General features: G+C 40.2%; 2 protein-coding genes across 3 annotated transcripts in view; one reads left to right on the top strand and one right to left on the bottom strand.

Moving 5' to 3' along the window:
* Positions 1-18,467, bottom strand: part of acbd6 (acyl-CoA binding domain containing 6) — a 32,632-nt gene extending 14,165 nt beyond the window's left edge. Inside the window, exons 1-6 of the mRNA XM_030727461.1 lie at positions 17,990-18,467; positions 17,692-17,756; positions 17,250-17,346; positions 10,809-10,885; positions 6,951-7,056; positions 3,881-3,970 (exon numbers count right to left, since the gene is read on the bottom strand). Coding sequence (XP_030583321.1) covers positions 3,881-3,970; positions 6,951-7,056; positions 10,809-10,885; positions 17,250-17,346; positions 17,692-17,756; positions 17,990-18,268 — 714 coding nt within the window. The 5' untranslated portion in view covers positions 18,269-18,467. The remainder of the gene's footprint in view (positions 1-3,880; positions 3,971-6,950; positions 7,057-10,808; positions 10,886-17,249; positions 17,347-17,691; positions 17,757-17,989) is intronic.
* A 1,694-nt stretch (positions 18,468-20,161) lies between these two features.
* Positions 20,162-25,728, top strand: part of xpr1a (xenotropic and polytropic retrovirus receptor 1a) — a 97,792-nt gene continuing 92,225 nt past the window's right edge. For both annotated transcript variants that reach the window (XM_030728365.1, XM_030728364.1), the window contains exon 1: positions 20,162-20,545. In XM_030728365.1, the coding sequence (XP_030584225.1) occupies positions 20,477-20,545 (69 nt within the window). In that variant the 5' untranslated portion in view covers positions 20,162-20,476. The remainder of the gene's footprint in view (positions 20,546-25,728) is intronic.

Raw genomic sequence — 25,728 nt, 5'->3', positions numbered from 1 at the left:
GACCATTCCTGGTAGTCTAGAACCTAAGCCATGCCTTCTTAACTCCTCCCTCCATGAATGGATATGTCCTTTCTATAAATGTGTGCTTCCAGAGCAACCCAGAGGTTTACTGGGAAGATTAAAATGTTTGGGATTTCCACCTGAAAAACAAAGAGTTGTGTGTGGGCGATGAGGCTTAGCTGTGGGTTTGGGATTACAGCATCTGGGCAGTGAATGACCATAGGGGAGGAAACAAACATCCATGGGCCCCAGGATGGGACATATTCTTGAATTTCAAGGTGAAAAAAAACAGGCCATCTCCTAAAAATGACTAATTCTTGATTGGGATGCATGTACCAGAACATTTGAAACTTGTTTGTTTTGCTTTGATTTATTCCTGCAGTGGTAAAACTGAAGGATTCTTAGTATTCTCATAAATAGATTATATCTGTTTTGTTGGGTCTAGAGCCATGCCAACCTTATTTATGCATCAACTTTTAAATCAAGAATCAGTAAGGTGTAACATTAAAATATTTTTGCGAAAAAACATTCAACAGAATGAGTTAATGATGATTTCTGCTGAACTTTCCAAATACCATTATGACACCATCTTGTGCTCAGATTTGGTGTCACTGAATATTTTGCCAAAACTTGAATGCAATGTGTTTAAATTTGTCTGCATACACAGCATCTGCAGAAGAACTTTGAATAAAAAGACAGCCGGCAAAGCGCTTTGTGAGCTTTTGGAATGTCCTCAAAAGAAAGACCATTTCAACACCTGTAACTAAATCACAACTGGCAAACCTCAATTTTACAAGCAACTTCATGCAGGGCTGTTTCCCCTCCCCAGCAGCAAAACAATCAGGGAAATCAGTTAGCATATAATAAAATCTGCAAATGAGATGCAGAATATTTTCACACTGCACAGGACTTTTTGGCTGTGGAGACTTTCTGGTATCCACTTGCAGTCCAAGTTCTATTGACAAATTGCATTTGAGTAGGCTTTGGTTGTCCCAAACAGACAACATTTTTGACAAAATGCAATCCCAAAACGTATAGCTACCATTTGATGAGGTTTTTTTTTGTAATTTAGAGACCAAGAGACAGGGCAGAAAGTCTTTGCCCAGATATCCAGTGGCATATACACCAGCAGCCCTGAACAACTGGCTGTTGCCCACAGAAGGTTAAGTCAGCAGACTAGCCAATAGCTTTCCAGACTGGAAACTACTTAAAGAAAATATAAACAAGCCTAAATCATTCCAAGGATTTGATTCCAGCTTTTATAGAAGCACATTTCAGACATTTGTTATACTAAATGTATTAAACAAATTTATGATAAATTTTCTCCTGTTTGGATCTGTTTATGCCACTGTTGGGATATGATGGAATGTCCTAAACTTACACTTGTCTGTCATCAATTTGCTTAATATTTTAGCATAAATATAAGAGTGGTATTCAAGCCTTAATTTACATTATTACATTGAATGAAGTTTTATTCGTCTTACCACCAGCTTGTTTTGCCTGCCCCACTTTCTTCGGGGTGAATTAGCTAAGTGAGCATGGATACAGTGAAGAGGACGACAGGGTTTTACTGCACCAAAACCAGGGCCTGAGCTACAGTTGGCAGGTGGCAGATCTGTTATCTGTGTATTCAAACGGCTACCTATTGTGGTCCCACCCTGCCTTGATCCTGGATTAACTATCAAACGAGCCCTTAATGCAGGTTACCAGGGTTTGGGAACAATTCACTAAAACAATCAGTTGATTAATTTCAAACGATTTTCCCTCTTCTGCCAAGCAAATGATAATACTTTTGTTTTAACTCCAAGCCCCCCTCCCCTTTTTAATCAACAAATTAAGCATAAATCATGTTTGATCTTTATTTACTGGTTGCTCAGCAGTTGGTAGAGGTCGAGAGAGATTACTGGGCACTCTAATAGGCCACAAACAACCCAAACATTCCTCTGTTTCCCTCATGAACCTCTCACACTCCTATCAAAGGGTCTTCGATCAAAAGAACAGAACCATTAAAACTACCCATCAAATTTTTCATCTTCCTCCAGTATAACAAAAATAATTCTTGTCCTTTCTCCACTCCTGAGTAAACTCCAAGACCAACTAACAAAAGGAAGTTCAAGCATGTTCTAATGAGAGGCATATTGTTCTGTAAGCTTTACATAGTGAGATAATTTGGCATCGCAACAGAGTGGCATGATTTAGCTGACTATATTTTTCTCCGAGCCACCTCTTTGCCACCTCATAAATCTGCTTCCAGCAGCTCTGATGCTGAGGTCCAGTTTCTTTAATATTCAGTCTCCCACACAGTTGACGAACTCTGATACCTGAGACATGAGCAGGTGGAAAGTTTCTAGTGGTCTGAATACATGAATTCAGTTCATGTTTGTGCTCTGATTGGCTACAAAATCCTGCCTCTGAAATACCTGTTTACATTTGTGCACTTATGTTTCCACAAAAGAGATTTTAAAGACCAATTTTAGTTGATCATTCACCACTGCCATCTTGATTCTGTTTGCTCTATTACAAATGATTCAGGGGGAAGAAGGAAATAAGACTAAAGTGTGCAAGAAAAAAAAAATTTCACTGTGCCCAAATTTAGGCATCCAGTATCACTACCTAGGGAGAGATTTAGGTTTTCAATTTTGACTGCTGAAAAGTCTTGGCACTTAGATATATTAATTTATTTTTTTAATGATGGATACACGACTGTAAATGTGTTACATTAAATTTAAAAAGGAAAAAAAAAAGAAAAAAAAAAAGACGACAAGCCTCTATCTATACATCAATCCACTTCTGCTGTCATTATCTTGATATGGCAGTAAATCATCAGTGAAGTGTTTTTGCAGTTATCTTACTGTTAAGTCTTTTATGAGCCATTTGCCACAAATCTACCACCTCCCTGCAAGCATTTGAAACAAAAGGGCCACGCATGACCACAAAAGAGAGTCATTTGTGAAATGTCCTGATTATGTGGGTTGTGCAACGTAAAACAATTTGCCTGATTACTTCCAATTGATTCGTCCTTACAGTTAAAACCTCAGTGCGCAGGCTGGTGAACTGCACTGTGTCATGCCGCTGTGCAGGGGAACAGGAGTAATTTCTCCAATGCGCAGCTGAGCCAGCTTACCAAAGCTAAAGCCTCCTGGATGCTACTAAACCTCAGGGAGCCTAAACACTAGGCTAGCTACCAGCTAACTCAGTCTGCTAAAACCCTGAGGGATTTGTCTGTGGCACAAAGTGAATTAAAGGTGACCTTCTGAAAGGGATGGAGAGAAAAAGAGAAAAGGGCATTGGGGATGCTGGCGATGTCACCATTTGTTTTCAGTTTACCTGCCCATGTACAAACCAGTGATGTAGGAATTATAAGGCTTCCATATCCTCATCCAACATAATGTAAAGAGATATTTACTTATACACATCACATTGAATAGTGACTTCTAAAAACATACAAATCCATTAGAGACCTGAAGTCATTCTGCAATTTTTGCGAAGTTGTTTCCTAAGCCTCCCACATTGTCTTTGCCAACAAGTTTTGATTACATGTTTCTTGTTGACATTTGCCATGTCAATAACTCATGTGAGCAGACATTTATTTGTCTGATGTTAAAACTACTCCTTATATGATGATAGCATAAAGCCTGGAATTGGAGCAATAACTTAGGACCCTTATTGTCTAATATTAAGTGATCACTAAGATTCAAAACAACTTTAGTGCAACATTGAGTTTTCACAGCAAATGCTAATTGTAATTGTTTAGATATAACCTGATACAACATATTGCCCCAAAAGCCAGATTTCCATCATCAAAGTGCTTCCATGACCAATTGTGTTTTAGAACAAAATACATGAAGTACTCCAAAAGAAAAAAAAAAATGATACTCACCTGAATGTTGATATCTGCTTTGTGCTGTAGTAATAAAGACACCATTTCCTTATGGCCTCTGTCGCAGGCCCAGTGCAGAAGAGCCCGGCCCTGCAATGACAAAAATTCACCATACTGTGACACTCAAACATGAAAGAATGGCTAACCTTCTAAAGGGCAAGGATGTGTTTAAGTTTGACGCTCTCAGTGTCATGTCTAGTCAGACCGTGTGAATCAGGCTTGAAACCAAAAACACTTTGCACCTCCTGCCTCCTCACCCCCTTTTCCTTCTCTACCTCAAAAAAAAAAATTCAATAAGCATGCCTCAATCTGTTTCTTTACTTCAGACATTAAGTTCTGAATTCCCATTCAGAACTGAGAGCCTTTGGACCTGTCCCTACTGAGCAGCAGATGGAGTGATGAGATATGTGGACTGTGTGTACAGGGTTGAAGCACAGTCTGAAGTCTTCAGAGCAAATTGCAGAATGCTGCAAAGGTTGATTGATGGGACGCTGTGCACAGAACATGAGTAGCCCCCCTTCTCCCTCTCTCTCTTTCTCACGTTCATGCACCATCCTCTCCTTAGGTCCGAGATCCTTGCTCTAATAAAACCACACAAGCTCATTTTTCAGTGAGGCCAATTAGGTAAAGCAAACTCTCCAAGTCCAATTCTGTTGCTTAAATTATATTGATCACCACAGCTGCATGTTAAAATGGATACTTATAAGCTGGGCTAGAATACTAATAAGTTGGCCTCTCTTCCCCTTTCTCTCCCAGGTGTGCTGCTGCTGACTGTTGGCCACATTTTCACTGAAGATCCAAGTGTGCAGGTTCCAGACAGACATTCTACAAAACACTGAAATATGTAGGCTTTGAGATGTTGGAGATTGACTGGAGTTACCATCCTATGATTTAAGTATCTTCCAACCAGTCAAGTTGCAGCACTTTTTTTTAATTTGGTCTCATGTTGCGAAGACTGAAGGAATTTAACAGGTGGGCGCAAAAAGATTTGTCAGCACAACAGTTCACAACCACATGTGATATATGATCACAATCTCCCATTCTGTTCTTGAGTTATGGCAATGAATTATAGCAATAAGAGCATTTTTTGCAGAACATTATGACAGCACTGGACTTTTTTTTTTTTTTTTTTAGGTTTTGTCATAATTAGGTTATGAATATTTGAATAAAATGTGACCAGTGTGGAGACCACAAGTGCTGCTCTGCAAAGGTTAGACACCAGTAAACCAGTTAAGGTCAAGGAAAATGTTAGATGTCATGCACATCCTGGTAGGTAAACGCAGATATTTGCTTATTTCTTCCATCTCATCCTCTTTTACCCGCTCAGTCCCCAAACAAACACCTTTTGCATACGAGTCCATACACAAACCATAGTATCCAAAACATTTATGCAACTGTCCCTACAGCTAACACAGCTGAATTACATATGATTAAACAGACACTAAAGTCAGTTTGTGAAGGAGTCTGGAGTTTCTTTTGAGAAAGATGTTGGAGCAGGGCTTTTGTCCAGTCAAACATGCTCTGAAGTAATTTCCACACTACAAGTATCTCCACATTTAATTCCATACTTTTAATATAGTGGAAATGCAACTATACATTCTATTTGTTCACTGTTGCCAGACAAAACCCAAAGTTGGAAGTCCTCTAATTCCTGGCATGAGACTCAAGTTTAATTTCAAACAGAAATATTAAAAGGTGAAATTAATTCTTCAAATTTTTAAGACAAACTACAATTATATAAATATAAGAACTACAATAATTCCATAGATGCAGCTTTTAAATGTAGTGCTTTTGATGATTAAAAAAAAAAAAAAAAAAAAAAAAATCTTAATGTAGTCTACTCATATTACAACAGATATTATGGATTAGAATTGAAGCAAAAATACCACATGTGATCTCTTTGGCACTAAAGCACCATTTATTCAATCCAAACAATGTAAACAAATGTTAGCTGGCTGTGTTAAACTGAATGTGTTAAAGAATTTTTATTTCAAGAAATTTCATGCAGAAGAACATTTTGCTGATATGCTGTCTTTTTTTCTTTTTTTTTTTTTTTAAAAAAAAGGGACACTTCAATAGCTACATGTAACTAAACTGTGGCCCCTCGTTTATTTGTTTTTCCAAGCCATTTTTTTACTGTTATCTGTCAAAGCTAGTGATAAATTGCCATTGCTTGTAAATTAATCAGAAAAAGCATGCAATAACATCAGCAGCTATGAGACAGGATGACCTTGCCTCACATGTTCTGATGAATTTTATTCTTCTCACACTTTGGCTCTGAGCTGGTATTTGGCTTGTTGGTTACCACTAGAAATGTGTAGCACAAGTGGGAATTTAGTCACTGTCCCAAACTGAGTGCTGGAAAAAGCTCTTTCTGCCTCTCTGAAGTGCAGATGCAGATCTTGGGTTCTTGGTAATGACAAACTTCACTACTGCCCTCTGCTGTTGAGCAAACTGAACTACAAGTAAAAGGCCAACAATGGTGGGGACACAAAAAGCTTTCCTCTGCAAGCTCACCGAGGTCCCTCAGCCATCTGGCCTTCGACTGTGAATTCACCAGCCTGTTTATCTGAATAGCAGCTGTGATGAAAGAGGCAGGGAGTGAGCCATTTGGCCTGGCCGCAAACAAATCAAGGACAGATGAATGGAGTTCAGGGTCAATCCCAAAAACACCTCCTGATGCTAATAGCTGCTCATACAATTTACGCATTTCAGTCTGAACAGGGATTCCTGTGTGTGGCCACAGATCACTGAAACCATTATGTAACAAGTGCTGCATGATCTGCATGAACCATTCCCCCAGTGGACCTGTATTTTTCATGATACAGGTGTGATTGTTTTCATCTTCTTCCCACACAAGGGGTAAAAGCTATACAGCTGTTATAGATTCAGCAGAGACACTTCAGCGATACAATGACATTCTTCCTGACACTGGGCTCTGCTTTGCATTTGCTCTTCTACTTCTGGTGTCCATTATGTATAGAATTACAATACTGTCATGATAACCTATTCAGTTGCACTTTGTCAAGTCTACCATGCAAGCATTAGAGTGACTGAGCTTTGCAGATACCTCTTCATCCCTTATATTGACATCCACATTCTGGGAGGTGATGGCGTTCGTGATGTATTCGATGTTATTGTCTCTGCAGTAGTCAAAGATGTTCTTATCCTCTTCCCTGAGAACATGGAAAAAAGAGAACCAGGATCAGCTTTTTTTTTTTAAATTTATAGCTAAAATGCTCAGATGAATGCTTCCTTTGGTTTTACTTGGTCAGGCTAAGATTTCAGCAGGTTATGGTTTGTGTGCACCGCATTCACTAAACAGTTTAACTGAAACTACTTTCAACCCTACAAACTTTCAACAGGTTTCTGGAAAGAAATGTTGCAGTTTTCAGAGCCGTTAGTACCACAATCCAAAATCCATTCACTTTTATGGTCCTGAGATGGGAAGAATATACATAAACTATGTCCATGAAACAAAAATATTTGTATGAGCAATCTGTGTGCACTCTTTAGCTAAATTATGTGGTCATTCAAAATGCTTAATATCACAGTATAGGTATACCAGACAAGCAAATGTCACAGTAGTAACAGTAGTAGCAAATATAGTCAACTAACCATAGAAATAACAGATAGCATCTCTCATAGAAAAGCAGCAGCCACGCGTCCCAGATCCTTTGGGAATACTGGCATATGACACATGCACACAGCAGAGCCATCCCACCTCTAATTATATCTGTGTCTCTAATCACCTCCTGGCATTGGGGACAGGAGTGAGTGCTGGGGGAAAGAGGGTGCAGTGGTGGAGGAGAGATGTAGGGTGAGGGGGAGAGAAGGGGCAAAATCTCATTTAGAGCTTTACGCCTTCCCTTTCCTCTACCCATGCCGGCCATTCAGATTAATTGAATTTAGTGCTCTATTGTTCGTCAGAAAACCCTGCATACCTGCCGCTTCACCACTCCCACACAGTCAGTCATCCACAAGACAAATCCCCCCCAGTTCCTCTGACGCCAGCTTGCACTGGGCCTTAAAAGTCCCAGATCACACATTGGGCCAATTCCCCATGAAGAATAAGGGTGATGTTTACCTTAGAATGTAACTCCAGTGCTTTCAAGATTAAATGGACTGGTACATATATACACGTGCTTTTTTTTAAAGTCATATTGATCACATAAAGCACTCATACACTATAAGCCACATTCATATAAATACATCTTTGGGATTTTTGCATTTGGCCAAAAAACACTGACTGGACTGAGGGAACAAGGGATCAAACCACCCACTTACCAATCAGTGGAACACCTGCTTTACCTCCTGAGCTACAGCTGCCTCTGGGTTAGACCCTGTGCAGTATAATCGTACACAGCCACTACCATCCTCTGTTAGAAACGCAAAACAGATTTGGTTGAAGCAATTCAGGCACAAAAGTGACTCGGGTCCAGTTTGATCAGAAACTGTTTTTACACTCAAAGTTGTCCTCGCTCACATTTGGCACACAGCAGGAGATAAGTTCAGTGTTTTTATTAAAAATAAATAAATAAAATCTTAGGTGAAGCAGCTGCCTGGACAGACCAGACGAAAGACAGGATAACAAGACAACCCCTTGCAAGCAATAAATGCAGCAGAATATAAGCTCCTCTATTTGCATGTGTCACCATCAGACTTTACTAGGCTATTAGCATTTTGCTAATGGCTAAAGACCATTTAATATCTGATCTAATGCTGACATTTGCACTCTCACTTTGTGGCGTTTTCTCCAGAGAAATTTAGGGCAGCACTTCATGTATGAAAACAGTTATAGTAATCACAGTCTAAGTACCAGAGATCCAGTACACACCAAATACTCTACACACCAAATCGATGGACATCCAGGGACATAAATCTGTTTATGCTTACTGTTGGTTCCCAATCTGACACAGCAACAATACAAAGAAAGTTGTATCTGCTGTTTGCACTTTAATGCTTCTCTGCACTTCCTTTTCTTCCTGCCTTTCACCTATACTTGCTCATACCTTCCCTCCCACCACCCTCCCTCTCATCAGCCTTTGGTGAATTATGAATAACTCATTACACTTTATCACAGATAGGTTATGTATGAGCACATTCATTTGCATACTCCTGATTACCACTGCTATGTTTTATTCATGAAGCACCAAGCTGGGTCCCACCTACTTCCGTGTCTGATGGCCACGATGACCCCAAATGTCCCTGATGTGTGGCCGCCATCCGTCTCCCCCGGCAACTAAATCAATAGGCCAGCTCATCAGTCCTTTCGTCGATGGTTGGATAGGGCTTGCCTAACGAGTGCTTGACATATATAAAGCACAAGCAAACGCACATGTACACACACCACTAAGGGGGTAGATCGGGGTTATTAAAAATGTGCTTATATAGGCTCACAAATAGAAATCACAAAATGGTCAGTTCTGATCCTTTCCATTAACACTAATGACACAAATCCACAGAAAAACACCCAGGCTATAAACAAACTAATGATTAATGTGGGTCCTATAAACGACATGACAACAGCGCCGCAAAGCATGCTGGGAAGGTCACAGGCTACTCTGTCATCACCGGAGTACCAATGGTTTTGTGTTTGTGTACGTGTGTGAGAACGTTATGTGCTCACATGTGAGTGTCCAGTCTGGTGTACTGGCAGATATGTCCTTCATCCATCAGGCTAAACTGGTCACAGTGTTAGAGAACACTCATCTACCTGGCCTGAGCTTCACTGATCAACACCATGGCCACACCATTCATCAAACAAACACACACATACACCTACACAATCTGTCATCACATTCCCTAAAGGACCCTGGTCGATCCCCTCAACAAGGCTGAGTTCACGAAAGTATGAGAAACCCAAATAGCTCAGCTCTGGCTTCCAGCAGAGTGTTTGGGACAACAAAGCCCCCATTGTTTTATCAGAATCCTTTTTTCAAGGCGGGTGAGAGAATTACAAGTGTAGCATTCAAAGGCTCCTCAATCACACACTGATCAGCTCAGTAGTCCAGGGATATTGGCTAATCAATCCTGCTTTTTGGGTCGATGCACACTCCACCATACACACGCACACTCTCTAAAGTCGAGATGAGCAGTCAGCAATGCAATTAACTCTGTGTCTGGCTAACAGGTGCTTAGCTTTTTAATATGGAGAGGATCTGCATGTGTTTCTGTGTGAGAAAGAGGAAATTGAAATGCAGCAGAGCAGTGAGTGTGACAGTTCTGGCAGGTTGTGCAAGAACCTGGATGAAAAATCACAGCGACGTATAGTGAAAAGTGTATGTTTGTGCGTGCATAAGTGTGCACATTTGTGCTCTCCTGTTTCCCTCGGGGCATTGTTGCTACTGGTTATCACTGAGAGGAGCACTGTTCTGGGAAACCTGGTTTACTCTCCTCGCTCTGCTGTATCCGGATCGTCTTCATCCCTCCCCTCCAAAAAAAAAAAAAAAAAAAAAAAAAAAAAAAATCATAATTAAAAAGGGGAGAGCACTTCTTCCCAAGACTGTGCATACTAATCGCATACAGCCATTTATGATGAAAACCTGCAGGAATCACACATCTCATTTTCATCTCCAATAGAGCTCTTTTTCATTGAAATGAGGATGGGATTTTAAGCTTGAGTGGTCTGCCAGGCAAGAGTAAATGGAGAATATGTTTCATTAACATAAATCATAACTGTATGACGTCTCTGGGCCCGAACTGCAGTTATGGTCTGTTGAATATAATCAAATACTGCATCAACAATGCCAGACTTAGACTGAGTTGACTTAAGCATTGAATAAGTGGTGATTCACAACTGGAGGAAAAAGCTGAGTCTGTTCATGCTTTTGGCATCTGAAGTACAATCTGTGTTAAAATGTTAGCATCGTTCCCTCTATAATTAACAGAACAGGCAGATGCTGGGATATGTTTCTGTCTGTGTTACCTGATCATCTCTTCTTGGTATAGGGAACTGACTGCTGCTCCTCCAAAGCCTGTTCTCCTCTCTGCTCCTCGTCTTTCCTGTAACAACAGCACAATAGAGAAAGAAAACAGAGAAAGAATGACATCACCTGTGATAGCCACACCTGCAGCCACAGAAAGTTAGTCACCCCAAGAACTGACATTTTACGCAACATATCTGAGGCGTTTTCCTTTTTTGATGTACATACACAAACATATCTTGGATTGCCTATATCACACTATGTTTATTTAACATTTGGTAAACTATTTCTATTTGCTAGTTCTATTTGCAACATAAATATTTAGTTAACATTTGCATATTCAGTTATTCATCACAAATGTTAAATTATTTCATATTGTTTTTTGTTTTTCAATGAGTTCTTTTCACTTGTTTTACCAGTAATGGTGGTCTGTTCAGCTGCAGAGATCTGCTGGTATTAAATACACAAAACACTGGCCACAGAATTCAACCTATTAAATACAGGTGTTTTGGACAAGTGCTGATTGGGACATACCAAGTGTTGCTAAACTATGGGGGATGACTGGAGTCATTGACTTTAAATATGCTGTTTATTTTCTTTGTTTCTTTGTTAGGTAGTTAGGGTTACTCGTACATTAAAGTAACTATTAAACTAACTGATGGTTTGTTTCTTTGGTATTAAATAGTTTGCCAGTGTTTGTTACCCCTGTGTGTCTAAATTGCTCTGATCAGCCAGTATTTCAGCTCTTGTTTGTCTATAACAGTTTGTTTGAGTAGTTAGTTTGTCTTATGCTGCCATATAAACTCAAATTTAGGTCTGTTTATTAAAGTACACCTTAAAAAAACCAAACAAGCAAACAAACAAACAAAAAAGTACTGTGTTCTCATGCTTAACCAGCTCATTCCTCACATATGGTAACAGTGGTGGGGTCAGTCAGCTGAGGACACAGTGCTTTTTTCTTTTCTTTTTAGCCATGCACTATGGAGATAATGAGGGGAGCCAAAACTGAAGGAACCAGCTGGGATCTTCCACACCTTCATGGGACAGCAGGAGGCAGTAAAACTTAAGCAAGAGTCTACATGGGAAGAACAGCATTTAATGTTTTTTTAATGCCAGTTTTAGCTTCTACAGACGTAAGTGCAAGCTTGCCTGTAGATAACCAAATTCAGGCTGGGTTTTCTGCCTCATTCCTCTACTGGTAAGGCCACATATCCCTATGTTCATATGGATGTTGATTCACTTTATTATGAGAGCTTACAGGCAAAGGTTCAATTTCCTTTATATTCATCCTAAGAGCCCCAAGTGAGTTGTGAGTTTAAATAAGTTGTATGGGAAATGGATTCAGCCTAAAGGTAAAACAGTACAGGAAATCTAATTATGGAACAAAAGGAAGAGCCAGCCACGGAGTAAGACTTTCTGTAAGGATAAGGATATCTGGAGGCCACTACCATCTCAGCACCACCAGAGGTCGGCAACAGGTGGGTAAACCCCCTGTAAGGGAAGATCTGCAAGCAAATACACTATTTAAAACAACTCAAAGAATACCAGTTTGTTACCTTTGCAGCCAGGAAGGTCTCACTAAGCTCACATGTCCAAATTTAAGAAAAATAAAACATCGGGCAAAATGGACACAAATGTGTTTTTATAATATGACAAATGTGTTGTTTTGTTTTTTTTGGGGGGGGGCCACTTTTCAAAAACTACTGGGTCATCATTCATAACCAGTTAACTCCCTAAACATCCACTACACAGAATGTTAAAACTGAAAAAAAAATGGCATTTACTATTCATAGTGGTAGGTCACAGTTCAAACATGCTGTGCAATGAAAGCTTGTGTCAGTCACGAACTCAGCCTACTTTAGCTTAGTTTAGCAGCCGTGATATGGACCTGATACAAACCTTTTGGGTCCGTCTATTCTCTACAAATGGCTATAGCCTGCCTACCTGCTCCCAACTCTAGCCTTTGAAAATCTAAAGCTGGCAAAGATGAAGTTCAAATTGAAATTTGAAACAACTCTTTGGGGCTTCAGACATGACCTCACTAGTAATAAATGATGAACAAAATGGATAACAGTTTTAAATATATTGTATCTTAATTTTGTGACTATTGTTAATCTTCTGTGTTTTCATGGGATCCCACATTACATTTAGTTCAGCCAAGACTTTATTACCCAGACTATCTTTGTGGGCCAACCTTGACTCACAAAAGGAACCCACACAAATCTGATTTCAGAAAATGGGGAGAGTGGGGAGAACATGACAAGCGAAGCAAAACAGTGCGTGCACTTTTGGGACAACCTAATTCACTTCAGAAACTCAGAATATTCACTGATGCACTGGCCCTGCTCCTCTGCAGTATAATGCAATATAAAGGCAGTGTCTGCTCAACAATTGAGACAGGAACAGAGGTCAAACTGTGGCTATTATTCTCTCTCCTGCTTCTCTGTCTATGCACTCCTACTTACACCATTTAACTGTGCTTCCAAAAGAATAGCTGCTGCCATGCTATGGCGCTTTGTTAACACTAATAGAATCAGGTTCTTTACAGGGAGGGCAGTTGTGTTTTCGCCGGGCTCTCCCCTGGTATTGTGCACGTTAGGGCAGAGTCAGCGGGTATTGCCCCACAGCATGGTGGAACAGAAAAGTGTCACGATGGGATATGAGGTTGACAGTGATGCTATTTAGGAGACACAAATGATGGAGAGCAAAAAAAGCAGAGATTGGGAGGGGGAGAGGGGCGGTGAATGGAAGACGTGGGGGGGGGGGGGGGGGGGGGGGGGTTTAATGGAAAAAGAGCAGGTAGCACAGTCTGCCTTTGTTCAATGTTTCTTTGCAGCTCAAAAAGAAAAAACAATCTAATACCATCTTACTGTAGCTGAGGGTACAGCTGTGCATATGTGGTGGTCAATCTATCCCCCTGTTTAAAGACTACACTGCACTTGTAAAGTGAATCTATGGAGCCTGTTAAGATGTGCTCTTTGTATCAGACATTAGGAATATCTACCTTTTCATGAAAAACCGTGTCCTCTTGACTAAAGAAGAGAGGGACCGTCTGATTTGTTACCAGTGCTCAGTTCAAAAGCCTGTATTTCTGATGGTATGGTGATGCATTAGTCCCTATGGAATTGGCACATCTGGAAATACGCACGGTGCCTGAATATATCTTTCAGAATTATTTCTAAAAGGTATATACAGGTTTTAGAGCAACATATGCTCCCATTCAGCTGATGTCTTTTTCACTGAAGGTCAGCAGGACAATACTAAACCACATACTGCATCTATTACAACAGCATTGCTTTGTAGTAGAAGAATCTGGGTGCTGAACTGGCCTGCCTGCAGTCCAGACATTTCACCAACTAAAAACATTTGATTCATCATGAAATGAAAAATATGACAAAGAAGACCCAGGCCTGTTGAGCAGCTACAATCTTGTCTATCAGACAAGAATGGGACAATGTTTCTCTCCCAAAGGTCCAGCAGCTGGTCTCCTCAGTTCCCAGATGTTTACAGACTGTTGTTTAATGAAGAGGGAGATGCTACACACTGGTAAACATGGCCCTGTCCCAACTTTTTCAGATGTGTCTGGCCACACTTGACCTTTGACTTTTTGAATATAAAATGTAATCAGTTTTATCCTACTAAGCATGTGTGTGAAAAGTAGTCATAATTAGTAGCTGTGAGGTCACAGTAACCTTGACCACCAAACTGTAATCACTTCATTCCAAGTGGATGGTTGTGCCAAATGCGAAGAAAGCATTCCTGAGACATCGGGTTCTCAAATGGACAGATAGACAGAAGAAGATTGGAAGAACAGGCAAGCCATAAACAAGCCAAATCTATTATCAGCGTAGGGGGCACAAGTATATAAATACCCAATAGCTAACAATGGCTCAGATTGCAAATGCTTCACTCTATGACTAAACTGTGAGATTAGATTGGTGCTCTCTCACTTCTGCTGCAGACTTATTCATTCCAAGTTTGTGATTATCTATAAAAGATAAAAAAATTGACAGTTTTATGAGTATGAAGAGCATGCTCTATTACTGCTATATCCCTTAATATTTACATAAAGGATGTTCATAAATCGATCGAGCATGGAGTATTGCTTCTTCTTTGTGATCCAGTACTAAAACTCTTTCCAGATAAGCAAGGTTGTTGTCGAAACATAATGCTGTCCCAAAGAACAACCTGTTCATGGCAACACAACTCTCCTGACACAGTCGAATGACTTAACACAAGGGTGTATAGAGATGTAAACAGTACCAATACAAACTGGCACATCCCAACAGTCTTACTATTAATATTTCTTGAATAATTAATATCCCAAAATATCTTGTAGTGAGGGAAAAAAAAGCACAATGCTTTCATGCATTTCCCTTTCTGAATGTACAGAAAATGAGCCACTACGCGGCTCAAATAAAATAATAATGTGACAGTGACACCTCCTGGCAAATATCCTGCACTTCATCTTAAGGGCATACCAATGACATTGATGATTCTTTAGTATATTTGTAATCCTTTTTTATCTTTATTTTATACACCTTACCTTCAAAGGTCTGTTTCAGTTAAACTAAATAATGGGTGGACATAACATTTTGTTATCAGGTATATAACAAATGATGTTATAGAAACTCTGAAGAATTTTCTCCAAGATAACATCAGAGTGCACTTCAGACCCAGCTACACCCTCAGCCAAAAACAAGTTAATCCCAAGGACAAAATACCCACACACAAGCTAAAGGATAGTGTATGCTGTGCAATGCAGTGATGAGGACTCTTACCTTTTGAGGATGCCAATGTTCACATTTTGGAGTGAGAAGACAGATGATTTGAGAGATGAGTAAAGGAGACCATCACTGTAAACGGCCCCTAGTGACAATAATGACCCGTGCTTTTTTCACACCTTGGCTCATGTGCTGACCCACATGATCAGAGCCACCTCTAAGGTGACAGACCCCACAAAGGGTCAGATACCTGGGACTCTCCAGCAGTTGTTTTAGAACTGAAAAAGCCTCTTGGATGAGAGGTGAAATGTCTTCAAAAACCAAAACGAAGATCAGTTGTCTTCTTTTCAAGCACTAAAGACCACCATGACTTGGATGACTGAGAAACTACATGGACATTAGTCAACAGACTCACATTAATGAATGACCTTCTAAAACTAGTCTTCAAATGTATAAACAACAGTCAAGCACCAAAAACACTCTGTATATAAAAACACGACCATAAGAGAGTCATGAGGAGCACTTTGAATATTAATGGTAAAACTGTCATTCAATGTAAGTTTAAACAATTAGCATTCCCCATAAAAGGCCCATCATCCATAAAACAGAAATCAAATGAATTACTGTGGGGTGGGGGTAGGTTACTTTTACAGTAAAGATTAAGGATTGGCTGAAAGCAAATCAGAGCTGTTGTAAATGTATAATTATTGATGTATAATTAATTATTTTTCACAGGTACATTTTAATTATTGTAGTTTGTGTATATTTATTGTAGCTTTGTATCTTTAGTGTACTGTGGTTTGAAAATGTACGAAAATTCTAATTAAATCTATTCTATCTCAAGGTTCATTATAATATAAATGGCCGCATGTTGGCGTGGTGGTTAGCACTGCGCCTCACAGCTAGAAGGTCTGGGTTTGAATCTTCCTTGGCCCGGGCCTTTCTGTGTGGAATTTGCATGTTCTCCCCATGGCTGTGTGGGTTTCCTCCGGATACTCCAGTTTCCTCCCACAGTCCAAAGACCTGCAGTTACTGGGGTAACTAAATTGCCCATAGATGTGAGTGTGAATGTGAGTCTGACAGGCTGGTGACCTGTACAGGTTGTACCCTGCCTCTCACCCTATGACAGCTTTGCTAGGCCTAGCCCCCCCCCCCCCACACGACCCTGAACAGGATAAGCGGAAGTGAATGGATGGATGGATGGTGTCTTATTATACACACAGTACATGTGTATAATATATACACTGTTCAGGGACGGCTGCACCAATAAGCTGAACTCAATTCTGTTCAATATTGAGTTCTGTTCAATATTAATTTTATCACTTTCTAAAATATTGGTGTGTCCCTGCACAACAGTTCCAGTTTCTCTTGTGACCCCTGTGAAAATTAACTACCCACCCCTGCACTAATTTATCGTCAAGTCACTAATTGCCTGGAGTGGTGGCCTAGGGGAGAAGAAGAGGGTTCATCACTAAGAGGACCCTGGTTCAAATCCTCGGGCTGGCATCACTGTGGGTCCCTGAGCAAGCCCACCCCCCCAGGTTGCTCCCCGGGCGCCCTTTGGCTGCCCCCTGCTCCATGCTGTGCTGTGTGTACTACATACTCCATGTGTGATGGGTTAAATGCAGAGAATGAATTTCACTGCATGTATATGTATGTGACAAATAAAGCTTCTTCTTCTTCTAAAATGAGGTTTACAAATAAATTCTCAAGAATTACCTTTGTGCTGCCTTCAGGGTCTAAGATGTTGACGCAGGAAATGTACTCTTGCATTGCTTGTTCTGGCTCCATGTCTCCAAGCTGCTTCCAGGCTTGCCTGTTATGATAGTACAATTACCAATGTAATCACCTATGGCTGTACATTAAAGGTTTTCACACACCGTGATCTAAAAAAAATGAAAATGGAACTATTAGATTCACTGAATTTGGTGACCGTTAACAGTGGTTTATTTTCAATAGCAGAAACATTTCTTCTTCAGGCAGGAAACACATGGGGGCCCATCATGAGTACTATCTATCGCTTCCTTTTTTGTCCATTTCCCTTCTCTCTCTCTTCTCACACACACACACACACACACACAAATTGGAACCTAACCTATAAGGCTTTAACAATATGTGGAAACTATTTATTGTGACAAGCTCATAAATCTGAGCTACTTACCACTTTCTTTGTCCTTCAAAGTCAAAGAAACCAGGTTTAGGTGTATTGCACTTCCCGACTTTGACCTGTGAACACAAAACCACACTATTTAACTGATCTAACGTCACCTAAGCCTACACAAAAAACAAAAACAAAAAACATAAAGTCACAACATGCAGCTGTGAGCCAGACCAGAAAAGTCACACAAATGCTGAGATTCAAGGTTTGTGGGGGTTTCCGTCTAAAGCAGCGAGGTGCTGCTACTCCAAGGCTTAAATGTGGTCTACACGCATGCAGTGACACTTAATCCGACAATCACCTGTTTGTAGCGAGCATAGAGGTACAGCAGCTGGTCCCTGCTGGCCGTCTGTATCAAGTCTTTTACGCGGTCGGCTGCGGACTCGAACTCCCGCTCCAGCTCTTCCCCCTCCAGCCGGTCCCCCGCTTCCATGGCGCTGCAGTCAAATTTACTCAAACCCAAGTCCGAATCCGAATCCGAGCCTGCTCCGCCGAGGGGCTCTCCTGTGTCGGGCCGGGCTGGATCCGTACCTGAGCCCGTTGCAGTGTCCGGAGAGGACGACGGCGAACCAGAAGCCATTGTTATTGTTTATAGTCTCAAAGGACGGGAGCCGCGGTCTCCGTGAGAAACGCTAAAAAGCGTACGGAGAGCAGCTGTCTAGTATATATGTTATGTCTGCAAAGTGTTTCAGCAAAGATTTCGTTTTTAATCCGTTGCCGTAGAGCATCCGTGACTGTCGGATCGGTTTCTGCCGTTGGTCCGTGACTGGTACTGTCACTTTAAAAGTCCCGGTAAAAATCACTGCTAGCAAGAAAGGTTCCGACTCTGGAACTTCTCTATACATTTGCCATGAATGATTAAATGACGAAACAATGATTTCTAAATGAAAATACAATCTTTAAGAGTTTTTTTTCTGGTTGTTGGTGTGCATATCAGGTTAACGTAGGTCTGCTGATACCCAGTAATATGTTTAATGGGGCGAACGTTAGATCTAAAATAGCTTGCAGTGAGTTTTTCTGATTCTTTGAGTGAAAAAAAAAATCGAAATTGAAATCACTTCAGATAAACTACTTAAAGTACTGTGCAAAAGTCTTGAGCTACCCCTCATTTCTTTATAATTTCCTTGGAAATTGTTAAATAGGTGAAGCAACTGAGTGAAACGTGCAAACATTAATAGAAATACTGTATATAAGCAAAAACGGATTTGTACAATTACAGTTCTTATCTTTAAAGCCAATATTTGGCATGACCACCTTTATTATTATTCTTCTACTCTCTTTACGAAGTCTTCAGGAAAGCTCTTCTTTGGATGTTGGCTGTCTTTTCAAGATGATTCTACACTGCTTAAATAATGCTGAGGACTGCGCTCTGTATGCAATGACTCTAACTACAGACAAGAAGGTACTTAATTGTGCTTAAAGTCCCTCATTTATTTGTTTAATGATTTTTCCATCCACTCTTGGTGTTGTCTACCAGATTTAATGATAATGTTTAAATTCTTCTTGCAGCACATAGTAATCAACCTTAAACTTATATGACTGTGAGATTTTTTTTTTTGACACCTGTCACAAAGCACCTGTGTACCATTCGGTTTTGCGGCAACATGTATTAGCACAGTGTGTCCAGCAGATGGTAGTATTGACACAAAGATGTTTTATTGTTGCGAGCTCGCCGGGCACAGTGGTCGTCCCAAATACGTGATCTTGCTCCCCTCGTGCACCCAGAGAAAACAAAAATGGATTCAGCTCAGAAATAGTGGAGAAAGCTTCAATCAATAAATTTATGAAATTAAACTTTTATTTCTTAAAAAAACAACTTCAAGATTATTTCACGTTCGTAGCTCACTACACTGTTCTACTTCATCTGCCGTAAATACAGGGAACTTCTGAGTATTTAACCAGTATTAATCAGCACCAATCAGCCTATCATCATGTTCTTGTAAACCTCTATTTTTCAGACCGAATGCTACAAACAAAGCTTATATTAAGCATCCAAGTAGTTATAATTTGCTGTGTAGTTTACAGGATTACTCTGCCAAAAAAGGCGCTCATAAATAATAAACTTCACAGACAGGCGTTATTTAAATAAATAACTATATGAACTTTAATTTGAGTTTTTACTGTTAACTGATGGGATTTAAAGTATTAGATCTATTTCCAGGAATGTAACTTTATTCTTTTTTTCTTTCTTTTCTTTCTTTCTTTCTTTCTTTCTTTCTTTCTTCTTTCTTTCTTTCTTTTTTTTTTTTTTGCAGACACGCACAACAATAAGCTCCGGGACAGGAGCCCGTGTAACTACTGCACAAAAACCCTGAGGAAAATGAAGTGAAGAAGGTGAGGGGATCCCTGGGTGCACTGCCAACAGTTTTCAGGAGGTCCCACCAGCGCCCGAGTTTCACTGCGCGCTCTGCTGACGCAACCACGTCACAGTGGTTCATAGCGATGGCGGACCGCAATGTCCCCAGACCTGCCCAGGGAGGGACTGAGCAAAGTCACTGAGCCACTTTCACCGGCTCCAGTAAACTGCTGCCCCACCACCTGTTAAAGGGAGGCCACTGCTGTTGTTGTTGTTGTCCCTCCCATGAAATAGTATGTGGGACGGGGTCCGCTCGGAGTGCGCAGACCGGGACAAGCCAGAAGTGGAGTGAACAGGAGCGCAGTGTGCCGGGCTGACGCACCGCATGTTGAGCCAGCAAGTTCACTGATATAATAAAAGTCGCGTCGACGGAGAAGGGGACAGCCGCGCTCGGATTTAACAGAGCTTTGAGGGGACTCTTGTTCCGGCAAAATGAAATTCGCGGAGCATCTTTCGTCCCATATCACTCCAGAGTGGAGGAAACAGTATCTTCAGTATGAGGTAAAGCAGAATTTATGATTATTTAAAAATGAATTTGATGTGGAAATGGACATTGGCCAAAATTGACCTGCTTTCGTGCGTTTGAGGAAATTGGAAGAAAAGAGTCATGATTAACTATGACAAAAATTTAAAAGTGTTTTAAATGTGATTTTTTTTTCTCAGTTTCAGTAAACCTGCTCCTGAGAGCAATAAACGACGGGAAAGATAAGGGATGCCCTATTGTTTATGGAGGGGAAATTGACTGCGGTTGTTAAGAGCCGCGGGGAGCATTCAGCGTTTGTTATTGCTGTTTGTTGATTTTAACATAAATGAAAATTAACATAAATAACTGTTTGATTAAACAATGTTTTTTCATACTGGGAAAAAGGTAAAATTATATTATTGAACAATTTTAAATATAAATATTTTGGAGATATTTATACACAACTAAAAACTAAAGATTGTCTTTGTGTTTATTTTTCACATTTCTTTACAAAGCAGCCTTCATCTTTAACATTTCCTCTTTGTTCTGTCACATTTTTTGTCATAATTTTAACTGATGGTGCATTATTAATAAATAATAATAAAATACGCTCTTTGTCCAAAGGCAGCCCCCCCCCCCCCCCCCCCCCCCCCCCCCCCCATCACCTCCCATAGATTAAGCTTAGATTTTGTTTTCATTAATCTAGCTAAAAACCATGGAAATATCCAATCCACCAACTGTGTGCAATTTGTTGCAAAATTTCACACTTTTAATGACTTTGTTTTGATAGTTTTGAAAATATATGTAATTTTTTTTACAAGACTTTCAGAATATTAAAAAAAAATGTTTATTATTATCTTGCTCAGTCAATCAGGAATGGTTGTCTCTATGAATCAACCTGCAGGACTTCATCTAACCTGTCTGTCTGGTTGATATCTGTGGATGCCTTTGTGTGCACACATGCTTTTTTGTTGGATGTTGTACACTACTTGAGGAGTATTTTAATTTCACACCCCACTTCTTGCTGGCTATACAGTGAGAGCTTTAGTGCAGACATGCATTGACAGGACAGACTGCTCACTTCCATTTGGCTCTATGAATTATAGACAAAGAACCCGTTCTCTTCACCGTCAGCAGCCTACATCCCAGACTCAACAGAAGCTCAGTGCGCTGGATTTATTTTGGTATCCTGCCCTGAATGATGATGTTGGTTTATTGTTACAGCAGACATTTGGATCTCTACATCCTCACAGACATGATATGTTGTCATTGTTGTGTAATGAAAACATTTTTTGGCACTATAATTAAAGGAGAGAAAAAAACATGAATATGGATACCTGGGAAACCTGGGAAAAGTAGTAGAATTTTATTCAAAATTATTATTAACATGCATGCAAGAGCAGTATTTCATCTTTGTATGTACAGACTGAAGCACACTGAAGCCCAGGGACAGATGCATGGCCATACCAGCCATTTTACACCTCCAGTCTTCAGTGCGGCACTCGCTGACCTGAGATGGATGATGATATATTTTCTCCGTGATTAGAGTTGGTTTTTTTGGTAACTCTTTTCTTGCGCATAATCTTGAATTTGACATTTAAGTTAGTATTATATTACTTAAAGAAGAACTCTTATTAAAGCCAGTTGAATTCTAAAATAAAATGTATATATATATATATATATATTTTTTTTTTTTTAATTGTATTGAATGATTGATAGGCTTTATCAGCTCTGTATGCGGTCCAGAAAGTAGACATGAGAACTGAAAGGCAAATAATAAAGCCATAAAAACACAACTGATAATTGATCATTGATGTTTGATTCATATAGCCGGGAGGTAATATCTTCATTTTTTAACCATTTAAAAAAAAGCAGCCTCTACAAACATGTTAGCGTCACATATGTGAGTCCCTATTATTAAATACTGCAGAATGAGAGAGTGGCTCTCCTGTCCGTGCACTTTGTATTCTTTCTCAAATCTGAATTCTATATCATTTTTTTGAGTAAGGATGTGTGTGTGTTTGTTTATGCCTTCAGTCTTTGTCCGACCTCTGTAAACACAAACTGAGTGGGTGGGGCGGGAGAGGACTCACACCTATAGGTGACGGACACTTCATTAAAGAACTGAATTTTTCTCTGAAACAAGTAGACAGATAGGAGCAAACATGAAGTTATACTGAACTCAGTTGACTTCAGAGAACTGAGTCACTTAGATGAAGCAGAAATTAATTTTTGATGTCATTTTGGGGGGATGCAAAGCTTTGATATGCTGCTGTGATGCAACCCAAGCTGCATCAGTTCATGGGCTCTTATTCTGGTGAAGCCGTCACATACAGCTCCTCATGCATTCCTTCTGGAGTTACATCCGTTGCAGTGTAATTCTGTTGTGTGCTTTAAATTACACACTGACACAATTCCTGGAGCACAGGTCGTTTCATCTGTAGTTCATGCAGGAAGCAGCGACGCTTCTACAGTGGCTGATTCTGTGACTTATGTGGCATTATAGCCAGTCACATCCAAATTGACTGTGATTTGAAGTTATGTTCTTGGCTTTGTGTGCTAGTTGGATTCATTAACCTGCTGCCCTGTTTTCACTCTCAGCTTTTTTTTTATATTTTAAAGTGTGCTATTGTGTGGAAAACTGTGTGCCGCTAATTTAGACTGGTCAGCTGGTTTCTATGCAGATGAAAAGGATGAGCAAAGTGGCTGTCCCAGCATATAGAAGCTCTAGTTAGTAAGGCACCTCATTTGAATTTGGAAGAATTGACAAGTCACTTGAGTGATAGAGCAATTAGGTGTGTGTGTTATCCTGTGGGATTGTAGTTATAAACCTGTATGCTAAACAGCTGTTCGGTATGGAGGTGTATCTGTCCTGCCAGCTCCAGATCTATGCCAAACGGCAGGAAACGTAGGCTGATATGAAAGGGATTGTCCCTTTATCAATACAATTCTAGAAATCTTAGCAACAACAGGTACAATTTACTGTCTGGTTCTCAATTTTATTTCTTTAGAAGCCCGGGAATTTTTTTCAAACTTGAATATATTAGTGCATGTAAGCTATATACAGTAAGTAACAAATATGTATGGCAACTGTGTTGAACAGCACAGTTATAAAGAACAAACGAAGGACAGAGATTCAGGTGTGTGTGTGTGTGTGTGTGTGTGTATGTGTGGGCGAGAGAACAAGGACACTTATGCATTTAGCTCTGCAGCCTAATCACTCGTGTAAGCTTAGATGAGGAGGAGGAGAGTGCATGCAGAGACTCACATTTACAATTCAAACTAGCAGAGTAAAGTGTTGTCGAATAACAGGCAAATGTGTGATTTCAGTGACTGTTCAAAGGTCACGTCTTGTCTTTCTGTAATTAATCTGAGTGATTTAAAGGTCTAAACAAGCACAGTGAGCTTCGTGTCATTATAAACATTATAGAAACATAACTGTACTCTGTTTAATGAAAGTATGATTTATCAGCATTGTGCTATGATGTGAACATTATGTATACAACAGGCATGGCATGGCAACTGCTGAGAGCCCCCATCTCTATACCTCCCTCCTTCCTTGCATCCTCACCTCATCGTTCCTCCCCCACTGGGAGGACATCTGGTCCCCGACCAGACCTGCCCTCTGCTCCCCTCCTCCCCTCCTTTTATCCTCTCCTCCCATCCTCTTTTTTTAACATGCAGGCATCCACTCAGACACTGAGCTGCAGATTGAAGCGATCCATAGATCCCTTCAGACTAATAATGTACACTCTGCATTTCCTCAAGCACAGGGATAATGATCTCAAGCATCATAGAGGAATGATTTGGCAAAATATTTTGGCTAGTGTCCACTCAACATAATGCAGCTATTAAAGGATTAAAGTCCAAATACAACATCAACTAACCTGGATATTTTGGTGTGGAGGTCTACTTTGAACAGTGATGCAAATCTGGTACTGGGATCCATCCATCTTCTCCCACTTATCTAGTACAGGGTCTGGGGGTGGGGTGGGGGTGGGAGCGCATCCCAGCTATGAGTGTGCCACATCATCATGTTAATGTATAGTAATTCAAACCGACGGCCCTGAAAGCTTTGGCTTAGTTATTGTCTACAGGTTTCACCAGTGATTACTGCAAATTTATCTCAATTCCCCAAAGAGTCACCCCCCCCCTTTCCCGTCACAGCCATCACCATGGCAATGCCTCCACCTTAATGAATACCCCCCCCATCTGAATCTGTAGTTCTAGTTCTCACCTATTACTTGACTATATCAGCTGCTAACTATCAGTTATTAACCAGACATCAGCAAGCTCCACTGTTGTGTCCCCAGAGTGGGTGTCTTTGTGATTTTAATCAGACAAAGTAGAGAGAATACTGCATAAAGAAATGTTTACCTCTCGGGTTAAACTCCAGTGCTGCAGTATCATTGCATATAATTCACAGAGGAACTTAGTATCAAGTATCAACAGTCCAGGCTTCTACTAATGCACTGTCTTTCTGAGTGGTTTCCACCCACACACAGGAGTTCTCACAGTCCTCTCTTCTCTCTGCTGTGTTGCAAAAGATTGCAGGTTCTATGGGAACTTGGACAGCACAGTATATTTGCACCTTTCATTTACATGCAGTATGAGCAAAAATTTGTGTCAAAGGCAGAAAAGTTTGGTGCAGAGTTTAGATTTTAGCTCACAATTAACTTTTTTTTTTTTTTTAAGAAAACTTCATAAATTATGATAGACTTTTCCCCCCTATTGTTCTGGAGTCATTTAGTTAAAAAGATTGTTTTTATCATGAAAAAATTTTTGAGTGAAAATTTCAAATGAACCAGCATGCAGTCATCTGTTTCAATTATCTTCAAAATCAGTCTCATTGAAAAGAAACGACCCCATTTAACCATTGCAGCTATCTCCCCTTCGTATCTGCCAGTTTGTCTCTCTGCTTTTTTTAATCTACTGTTTCATTAATTTATTTCGTAAATGATCAAATTATAGTATAGTCAAAGGGCAATTATATTTAGCATTTTATACTAGTATGATCCCTCTGGGAATTGCCTCCTTATCGTGGTAGGGAGTTTGCATGATGATCCCAGGATCTATAGTATGTTTTCAGGGGTAATTTGTCCCTGATAAGGTCTCACAATGCAGATTTGTCCTTGGTGAGGGGCTGGACTAAAAGTAATTCAGAAAACCCCTATGAAGACCAGAACAAGAGACATGGTTACCCTGCCTTGGAGCCAGGTGG

The sequence above is a fragment of the Archocentrus centrarchus genome, chromosome 4, assembly GCF_007364275.1.
Source record: "Archocentrus centrarchus isolate MPI-CPG fArcCen1 chromosome 4, fArcCen1, whole genome shotgun sequence".
Lineage (NCBI taxonomy): Eukaryota > Metazoa > Chordata > Actinopteri > Cichliformes > Cichlidae > Archocentrus > Archocentrus centrarchus.
The sequence above is the reverse complement of the archived record's forward strand: the minus strand, read 5'-3'. Positions and strand labels throughout refer to the sequence as shown.